Source organism: Gadus morhua, chromosome 16 (assembly GCF_902167405.1).
Source record: "Gadus morhua chromosome 16, gadMor3.0, whole genome shotgun sequence".
Taxonomy (NCBI): Eukaryota; Metazoa; Chordata; class Actinopteri; order Gadiformes; family Gadidae; genus Gadus; species Gadus morhua.
This window is the reverse complement of record NC_044063.1, coordinates 1844290-1854289: the sequence shown is the minus strand read 5'-3', so window position 1 is coordinate 1854289 and position 10000 is coordinate 1844290. Positions and strand designations below refer to the sequence as shown.

General features: G+C 51.9%; 2 protein-coding genes across 3 annotated transcripts in view; one reads left to right on the top strand and one right to left on the bottom strand.

Annotated features, from left to right (window-relative positions):
- Positions 1–1487, top strand: part of zgc:162698 (Lung_7-TM_R domain-containing protein) — a 15603-nt gene extending 14116 nt beyond the window's left edge. For both annotated transcript variants that reach the window (XM_030381402.1, XM_030381401.1), the window contains exon 21: positions 1263–1487. In XM_030381402.1, coding sequence (XP_030237262.1) covers positions 1263–1304 — 42 coding nt within the window. In that variant the 3' untranslated portion in view covers positions 1305–1487. The remainder of the gene's footprint in view (positions 1–1262) is intronic.
- Positions 1488–3584: 2097 nt separating this feature from the next.
- On the bottom strand, positions 3585–9994 carry si:ch211-137a8.4 (sodium/potassium/calcium exchanger 1). The gene is made up of 3 exons (XM_030337151.1): positions 8463–9994; positions 7022–7534; positions 3585–4559 (listed from the first exon to the last, which is right to left on the bottom strand). Exons 1-3 carry the CDS (start codon positions 9796–9798, stop codon positions 4537–4539), a joined length of 1872 nt encoding a protein of 623 aa, XP_030193011.1. The 5' UTR covers positions 9799–9994; the 3' UTR covers positions 3585–4536.
- Positions 9995–10000: the final 6 nt, after the last annotated feature.

Sequence of the window (10000 nt, the reverse complement as noted above, 5' to 3'; positions counted from 1 at the left end):
CAGAGGGCGCCAGCGGACCGTCAGGCGCTCGGTTACCACGGGTTACGTCAGGATGTTGTCTCGTGTTGTTATGGTGACGTAGGAAGGAGAACAATAGAGGAGCTCACGTGTAGGGGGGAAGGGGAACAGTCTTCATATACAGCACGCTTTAAATATATATTTATATACTGTAGGCCTATGCTCTCTTTATTACATCAGGTCATCCTGCATGTTTAGAACATGGTATAAATCATTTGAGTTTATATTCAGACACTCAAATGAGGGTCAGCGATAAGACGAAGCCTTTGTATTAATAACTATAATAAGTTTATACCGCGGTTGTCTTAGTGATCTGAATCCTTTGTTAAGATGACATCACCCATTCCTCTTGTCTACCGGGACAAAGGACAACGAGACGGGGCCTCTGATTGGTTTATATGGACAGCTAATCAAAACCTGTTGGCCACCACTTCTGCATAATGAGCATATTTAACATTCTTCATTAATTCGCACTTTAGCCTTTTAGCTTTTAAATCTAACCTACTTGAGTTAGACAGTCAATACAGAGACATTTCATTAAGGAGCAGGTAGGGGTTAGACAGTACACAGACAGGTCATTATGGAGCAGGTAGGGGATAGACAGTACAGAGACAGGTCATTAAGGAGCAGGTAGGGGTTAGACAGTACAGAGACAGGTCATTAAGGAGCAGGTAGGGGTTAGACAGTACAGAGACAGGTCATTAAGGAGCAGGTAGGGGCTAGGCAGTACAGAGACATTTCATTAAGGAGCAGGTAGGGGTTAGACAGTACAGAGACAGGTCATTAAGGAGCAGGTAGGGGTTAGACAGTACAGAGACAGGTCATTAAGGAGCAGGTAGGGGTTAGACAGTACAGAGACAGGTCATTAAGGAGCAGGTAGGGGTTAGACAGTACAGAGACAGGTCATTATGGAGCAGGTAGGGGTTAGACAGTACAGAGACAGGTCATTAAGGAGCAGGTAGGGGTTAGACAGTACAGAGACAGGTCATTAAGGAGCAGGTAGGGGTTAGACAGTACATAGACAGGTCATTAAGGAGCAGGTAGGGGTTAGACAGTACAGAGACGGGTCATTAAGGAGCAGGTAGGGGTTAGACAGTACAGAGACAGGTCGTTAAGGAGTATGTAGGGGTTAGACAGTACAGAGACAGGTCACTAAGGGGTTAGCTGGGAGTCATTCATTCTCCAGTATCCATGGTAACAGGTGACTCTGACTCACAGCATCTCCATGTGCTCTCTGTCCGCAGGAAACCATGACAACCCAATTTGAGATGTCCAAGATGGAGTAGAGGTGGAGACTTCAGAGAGCACTCTGACAGTCCAGAGGGGGATAGATGATAGAGGAGGGATAGATGATAGAGGAGGGATAGATGATAGAGGAGGGATAGATGATAGAGGAGGGATAGATGATAGAGGAGGGATAGATGATAGAGGAGGGATAGATGATAGAGGAGGGATAGATGATAGAGGAGGGATAGAGGAGGGATAGATGATAGAGGAGGGATAGATGATAGAGGAGGGATAGATGATAGAGGAGGGATAGATGATAGAGGAGGGATGGAGGAGGGATAGATGATAGAGGAGGGATGGAGGAGGGATAGATGATAGAGGAGAGATAGGTGATGGAGGGAGGATGGGGGAGAGAGGGAGGGGGGAGACCGCAGGAGGAGGTGTGATGACGCTGTCCCGCCCAACCTGAGCCTGACTCCTCTGGCTCAGGTGTGTTTGTGTAAATCATCAGACACACACACACACACACACACACACACACACACACACACACACACACACACACACACACACACACACACACACACACACACACACACACACACACACACACACACACGCGTCTCTTTTCTGTTGTGTTTTCTGTGAAAGCACAGATTCCTCCAGCTTCATGCATCCGTGCCTGTGTTTGTTATCTGCCCTGTTTGTGTGTGTGCCTGTCCTGAGTGTGTGTGTGTGTGTGTGTGTGTGTGTGTGAGTGTGTGTTTGTTGCCTGCCCTGTTTGTGTGTTGTGTCCTTTTTCGCCCCTTGGTTTTATTTTGCTTCGGATTTATTTTTCTTGTTGTTTGAATCGTTTTTTACCTGGCCGTGTCAGGCCGGCTGATCCCAGCAGAGGAACGACAGACCGTTGCACAACGTTTGTACAATCATTTGATCTTGCGTGAATTGTAAATAAAGAGGATTCATAACAACTATATATTCTGCTGTTTTCGTTATATTCTTCCCACTACTCGATCACTCTATATATATATCACTCTATCCAGATATCTCTATCACTCTATTTATATATCACTCTATCCTGATATCTCTATCACTCTATTTATATATCACTCTATCCTGATATCTCTATCACTCTATTTATCACTTTATCTCCTTCCTACAAAGAGGATTTAGACCCCTCCCCCTCCGGGAAGTGTGTGTGTGTGTGTGTGTGTGTGTGTGTGTGTGTGTGTGAGTGTGTGTGTGTGTGTGTGTGTGTGTCAGTGTGTGTTTGTGGGTGTGGGTCTGGGTGTGTGTGTGTGGGGTGTGTGTGTGTGTGTGTGTGTGTGTGTGTGCGTGAGTGTGTGTGTGTGTGTGTGCGTGTTTGTGTGTGTGAGTGTCAGTGTGTGGGGTGAGTGTGTGTGTGTGCGTGCGTGTGTGTGTGTGAGTGTCAGTGTGTGGGGTGTGTGTGTGTTCGTGTGTGTGTGTTCGTGTGTGTGTGTGTGTGTGCCAGGACACTGGTATTAACGCTGTAATAACATAATCCGTGAGATTTGGCCAGACAAGAGGACAGTATGCTCGCTATTTGAGTTGGGTTTAGCAGAGGGGGGGGGCAGCAGGGGGCGGGGTTTAGAGGAGGGGGCAGCAGGGGGCGGGCTTTAGCAGTGGGGGGGCAGCAGGGGGGGGTTCAGCAGACGGGGGGCAGCAGGGGGCGGGGTTTAGCGGAGGGGGCAGCAGGGGGCGGGGTTTAGCGGAGGGGGGCAGCAGGGGGCGGGGTTTAGCGGAGGGGGAGTAGCCGGGGGCGGGGTTTAGCGGAGGGGGGGCAGCAGGGGGCGGGGTTCACCTCTAGCGACGCGTTTACCAGCGTCCACACAAGGCAGACCGGTTCAATCAGACTAAACTAAACGAGTTATGAATGATGGGATATCATATTAATGCATGCCGACGCTGACAGGGAGAGAATGGGCTTCCTAAACGACTTGAGGCCCTCGTACCATACCGGGGGCTCTGATCACCACGGAGACAGGGAGGAAATGACGTCATGGACGTCATTAGCACCCCGTTGGCTCAGAGGCTTAAACTCATTATCAGGATTCGATCAAAACAAAACATTTGAGTCTGAATTATCAGAAGGACTAAAAAACACTTTAGAAAGTTTTGGTTTGAATTATTATAACTGAATTATTATATTAAAACAAACTTAAATTTTGAACCCTTTGAGTCTGAATCAGAGAGAGTGATGTGGAACACCACGAGGGCTGCTGATATTCCAGCGTTACGTAACGGATGAGATTATCAATACACAGATTAATGTTCCTTCCTCCCGGTCCAGATAAAACACGACACAGATCACTCCTAGCTCGTCGTTCGATTGGAATCTTTATTGTACTTATTTTTTGGGGACAATTTGCTAGCGAACATGTGAAAACTTGACCAACAAAACATTGTTTTTTTTTTGTCATTACAGTAAATCCTCAGACCGTGATACGGTGAGATGTGTTTTTAAAAAACAAAACCACAAAGTAACAAAAAAACATCTTACTTTCCATATGTTATGGTACTGGTTCTCTTTTTTTCTTCCTTCATGTACACAATTTAATTTTAACAGTCTAAAAACATTGAACACAGAGTTGGCAGTGTGACGTCACACTCCATGGGAGGGGTCAGGGGTCAGCGGGCCCGAGGGCAGGTTATACCGTCGTGACCATGGAGCACTCCATCAAACATCTACTGGGGTCAGGGGCTACAAAGCAAAATGGCCTCCGATAGAAAACTAACAGTCTCTCTCTCGCCCGGCTCCTGCTCCGGCGAACCGCGAGCCGGAATGATTCAGGTTTTTTACATTTTTCTTCTTCTTCTTCTTCTTCTTCTTCTTCTTCTTCTCGTAGACAAATATAAAATCTCACTAGACAAGCAAGAAATGATACAAAGAAAATACAAATCAAATGTACATGGATGGTCGGGTGGAAAGGGGGTAGGGAGGGAGACAGGGAGGGAGGGAGACAGGGAGGGAGGGAGAGAGGGAGGGACGGAGGGGGACTGGGAGGGGGGTGACAGGGAGACAGGGAGGGAGGCAGGGAGGGAGGGAGGGAGGGAGGGATGGTTGAATTATTGCTTTCTGAGTATTTCTTTCATTTTTTTCTTCATCTACATGGATTGCATCTCTGTCACCATGACGACCAGTGGCGTTTACATGATTACTCCTGTATATTCAGAGGGAGGAGGGGTGGCGGGCCGAGGGGGCGGGGTATAGGGGCGGGGCCAGAGATCCTTGCTCAGCGAATCCCGGCCGTTTTAATCCTCTTTGTAGCCTCACACGTTTCCCGCCTTTTGGTCTGGTAAATAATAACAGAAGAGATTGAAAATATATTAAAATATGTATCGGGAAAAATATAATAATAATGATAATAATGAAGACAATCATAACTTATATTTAAACAAAAAGGGTTATTGCCTGTGTTTAGTGCAAACACTTGGGTTGATAAATGTGTGACAAGTATCTTTACATCAATTATTTAAAACACGCAAACAAAACACAGGTTAGAAATAGATGTGAACTAAGAACGAGCACAACATCAACACACAAGGAAGACCTTTGGAACACTTTTAACCAGCCACCACATGTGTTCAGCTAGTAGAGACCTATAATGTGAAGACATGTGATCCATCTTTGTGTTTTCGTGTGTCTTCCTGTTCCTGTACCCACAATGCACTGAAACCTCAACGTTTATAAGGTGCAGACATGTACCATGTCAGCGCAAGTGTTTCTCCTTAATGCTTTGGCTTTTTGGTTCAGTTCTCTCCCCTAGCTCGTGTTCATCTCTACTCTTTATCGCCTGCCTAATGGAGCCTACGGCTGAGTGGCTAGGGGAGCTAGCTTTAGCGCTGTTACGGCTGAGTGGCTAAGGGAGCTAGCTTTAGCGCCTACCTAATGGAGCCTACGGCTGAGTGGCTAGGGGAGCTAGCTTTAGCACTGTTACGGCTGAGTGGCTAGGGGAGCTAGCTTTAGCGCCTGCCTAATGGAGCCTACGGCTGAGTGGCTAGGGGGAGCTAGCTTTAGCGCTGTAGCGCTTTGATTCACTGCTAATCCCTTGATGGACTCAGCGCTGCTGTTGGTCATTAAACCAGCTTTCCTCATCAGGACGCAGGGGGTTAAGTAGCAAAGCTATAGCTAGTTAGAGCTAGTAGGCTAACTCTCTGGAGGCCTAATACACTAATGAAGTGCTAGTGCGTAGCTAGCATATAGCATAGAGCATAAATTTAAGAGCCCCATCACAGGATAAACAGCGGTGTTAGCTCACTGCTAGCTAGCTAGCTAGAGTGGTGCTAGGCTATCCTTTTGCTAGGCTCTTCAAACACGTGCTAGACACAAATCTGTATGGTGATATGCTAATAGTCTTTGCTATGCCAGGCTATGCTAAGCTAGGCTATGCCAACAGAGGTTTGGGTTTCTGACCGTAATGTGTACACACACAACACACACACACACACGTCACACACACACACACACACACACACACACACACACACACACACACACACACACACACACACACACACACACACACACACACACACACACACACAAACACATGCACAAACCGACTCACACAAACAAAGACTCACACACAGACACATAAATGTGTATGTATGGTATGATAGTGAAGTCAGTATGGTATGATAGTGAAGTCAGTATGGTATGATAGTGAAGTCAGTATGTATGGTATGATAGTGAAGTCAGTATGTATGGTATGATAGTGAAGTCGGTCTGATTGGTCCATCTAGGCACCAGGTCTGCCCTGTGTGACGCAGTCTGGTTTTTTGCGCGGGCAGCGTGTGAGAGTCACTCGAGAGCCAATGAGTTCTTTGAAATGTTAATTTAAATACTCAATGACTTAACCTCTTTCTGTGTCCGTGTGTATGTACATGTTGAAGTACTGAGTGAGTGTGTGTATGTGTGTGTGTAAGTAGTATGTGTGTGTGTTTATGTTCATTTTGAAAGTGTGTGCGTGTGTTTAAGTTGTATATGTGTGTGTTTATGTATATTTTCAGGTATTGAGTGTGTGTGTGTGTTTAGGTGGTTTGTGTGTGTGTTTAAGTAATATGTGTGTGTTTATGAACATCTTGAAGTAGTGTTTGTGTGTTAAGTAGTATTTGTGTGTGTTTATGTTTATTCTGAGGTATTTTGTTTGTGTGTGTTTATGTTTTTGTGTGTTTCTGGCCAGGTCGTCCTGGCAGAAGACATTTAAGTAAAGGTCACACAAGATGTTTTGAAGTAGTACTTTATAAAAGTAGAAATGTGCTTGTGGGTTAAGTTATGTTTCAATCTGTGCTTTAGGTGTAGCTTGATTTTCAGTCTGCGGGGAGAACTGCATGTGTCTTTGTGTGCGTGTGTGTGTGTGTATATAAGTGAGTGTGTGTGTTTGTGCGTGCCAAGTGCGTGTGTCTGTGTGTAAGTGACTGTGTTCAGTCCACTGACATCACATGACATCACAGCTCATCACATGACATCACGGCTCATCACATGACATCACGGCTCATCACATGACATCACGGCTCATCACATGACATCTCGGCCCCTGCTCTAGCTGTTCCGCGGCTGCTGACATCACATCCTGTACAATGGCCGCCGCCACCTCCCGTAGCGCCCTCTTCACCATGCGCTCCCCGTTCTCCTCCTCCCCTCCCTCCCCGCATGACTCCGTATCGGCCCCTCCCCCGGACGCCGCCCCCTCCCCCCGGGTCTGGGCGTGGGCCGGGCGGGGCGCGGCGCCGGGACGGCGGCGCCGGGACTCACCGCTGAGGGGCGCGCTGCTGCTGATGATCTGGGCCTTAGGCTCCTCCTTGCCCTTCTTCATCGGGCTGGGCTCCGCCTCCCGCTCGTCGTCATGGTGATTGTGAGTCCCGTGCTCGTCGCCGTTGGTGCAGCCGTTCTCCCCGTTGGTCACCGGGGTCTCGGACGCCTTCGCCGGCTTCTCGGGCTCCGCCTCCTTGGCCGGCTCCAGCTCCTTGGCCGGCTCCGCCTCCTTAGCCGCCTCGTCGGCCGCCTGCTCCGCTGACGCGGGCGCGTCGTTGGTTTCCGCCGCCGCCGCGGGGACCGCCTCTCCGGCGACCGCTGGCTCCTCCCCCTCCTTGGCGGCGGTGTCTCCTCCCTCCTCCTCCTTGCCCTCGCCCCCTTCCTCCTTGGCGCCCTCGCCCAGCTCCACGCTGGAGGTCTTGCCCTTCCTCATGATGAAGTTCTTCAGGGACATGGCGCGGCCGATTTTGGAGCGCTTGGCCGTCGCACACTTCCCCTCCTCAGCCTCCTCACCTGGGGGCAGGGAGACAGGTCAGGGTCAGGGAGACGGGTCAGGGAGACGGGTCAGGGAGACAGGTCAGGGTTAGGGGCAGGGAGACGGATTAGGGTCAGGGTCAGGACTAGTTTGGGCCCGGGGTTAGGTTCAGGACTATGGGTGGGTCTGTAGTCCGGGTCCTGGGTTAGGGTCAGGACTATGGGTGGGTCTGTAGTCCGGGTCCTGGGTTAGGGTCAGGACTATGGGTGGGTCTGTAGTCCGGGTCCTGGGTTAGGGTCAGGACTATGGGTCGGTCTGTAGTCCGGGTCCGGGGTTAGGGTCAGGACTATGGGTGGGTCTGTAGTCCGGGTCCTGGGTTAGGGTCAGGACTATGGGTGGGTCTGTAGTCCGGGTCCGGGGTTAGGGTCAGGACTATGGGTGGGTCTGTAGTCCGGGTCCTGGGTTAGGGTCAGGACTATGGGTGGGTCTGTAGTCCGGGTCCTGGGTTAGGGTCAGGACTAGTCCAGGTCGAGGACAGGGAGCTTGTCATAACATTTCATAACATTCAGGAATATGGAAGCAGATCTCTGCCTTAAGGTACGTTGAACTATCATACTGAAACCAAAGTCATCTGAATCTTTATGTTTTGAATTCAACTCTTTGAATAGCATTTCAGATTGGTGGTGTAGATATCTGACGGTGCATTCCTCTCTATGTGTAAAGGTGGTGTAGAGATGGTGCATTCCTCTCTATGTGTAAAGGCGGTGTAGAGATGGCGCATTCCTCTCTATGTGTAAAGGTGGTGTAGAGATGGTGCATTCCTCGCTATGTGTAAAGGTGGTGTAGAGATGGTGCATTCCTCTCTATGTGTAAAGGTGGTGTAACAGACCACAGATGAGGAGGTGCTGTGTGTGAGCCCACAGGTTAGACTCCTGTCGCCGTGGTAACGTGGTCATCACTCCTCACCTGCTGGCGCGGCGGCGGTGGCGGCGGGCTCCTCCTCTCCTGCGGGGGCGCTCTCCGCGGCGGGCCGCTTGGACTTGGGGATGACGCGCTTCTTGAAGGAGGTCCAGATCTCGTTGGCGTGCTGGCCGACCGTCCCGCCCGACGCCCCCGCCTTCTCCTCCGCCCCGCCCTCCGCCTTGGCCTCCTCCGCCCCCGCCTCCTTCTCCTCGCCGCCCTCCCCCGGGGCCTCCTCCTCCCCGTCGACCTTCTCCTCGGCCCCCTCCCCGCCCTCCCCCTCAGCGCCCTCCCCCTCGGCGGGGGGCTCCTCCGGCTCCTTGGCCTTGCTGCTCAGCCCCACCATGGAGGGGTCCCTCTTCAGGCCCTGGAAGGTCCAGGACCGCTTCAGCTTCCAGCGCTTCTGCCCCGAATCCTTAGAGTCCAGGGTGGAGGAGTCGCCCCCGCCCTCCCCCTCCTCCTCCCTCACCTCCTCCCCCACCGAGCCCGCCCCGCCCTTCCTGTGGGCCTTCTGCGCCATCAGCTTCTTGAAGGAGTGCCAGCGCTTCATGTGCTTGGTGGAGGAGGTGGCGGCGGCGGCGGAGGCCTTCTGCTCCTCCTCGGCGCCTCCCTCGGGGGGCGGGGCGTCGGAGGAGGAGGCGGCCGGGGCCTCCTCTGGGGGCTCCAGGCGGTCCAGGGACCGGGAGCGGACCGTCAGGCCTTTGGGCTGCGCGTCCTCTGCGCCTCCTTCCTTCTTGTCCGTGCTGCGGTGGGAGAACATGCGGGCCACCGGGTTACGGATCATGTCCCTCACGGAGGACCTGGCCTTCTCCTCCTTCTTCTCCTCCTTCTTCTCCTCCTCCTTCTTCTCCTCCTCCTCCTCCTCCTCCTCCTTCTTCTCCTCTTCCTCCCCCTTCTCCCCGTTCTCCTCGGCCCCTCCCTCGGCCCCCGGCGCTGCCTCCTCTCCTTTCTCCGGCTCCTTGTCGGCTCCGGGCTCCTCCTCCTTCTTCTTCCTGCTCATCACCTTGCCCAGGCCGCTCTTGTTCAGGAAGGAGTCGAGGAAGGAGGTCTTGGGCTCTGTGGAGGAGGGGGGGTTCTCTGAGGAGGGGGGGGCCTCCTCACCTGCTCCTTCTTCGCCTCCTCCCGCTGCCGTGTCGTTGGCCACCGTCTCCTTGTTCTCTGTGGCGTTGCCGGCGGCGACCTCCCCATCCTTTCCCGCCTTCTCGTCGCTCACAGTCTCTGAGGGGGCGGGGACAACCGGCTCCGCTTCCGTTGCCTTGGTTTCCTGCTCTGTTGCCGTGGTTTCTGCCGCCTTTCCATCTTCCTGGACAACCGGAGCCGCGCTGGCTTCAGTTGCCGCCATTTTGAAAACAGAAAGTTAAGAATGAAGCGAATAGGAGCCCCTTCAGTCCCAGGCTCTCTCTCCGGTCTCTCTCTCCGGTCTCTCTCTCCGGTCTCTCTTCTCTGGTCGGGCGTAGGACTCTGAACTCTCAGGTCATGGAGTTCATCCTATGCTTCCTCCTCACTCGCTCCTGGAGAGAGAGGGGGAGGCGAGAGGAAAGAGG

Excerpts from the sequence above, each read along its gene's own strand:
- si:ch211-137a8.4 (XM_030337151.1), bottom strand. The coding sequence starts at position 9,798 with ATGGCGGCAACTGAAGCCAGCGCGGCTCCGGTTGTCCAGGAAGATGGA. Across the intron at positions 7,535-8,462 it reads CACCGCCGCCGCGCCAGCAG|GTGAGGAGGCTGAGGAGGGG; the intron begins GTGAGGAGTGAT and ends CCCTGCCCCCAG. Across the intron at positions 4,560-7,021 it reads CAGCAGCGCGCCCCTCAGCG|ACCAAAAGGCGGGAAACGTG; the intron begins GTGAGTCCCGGC and ends ATTATTTACCAG.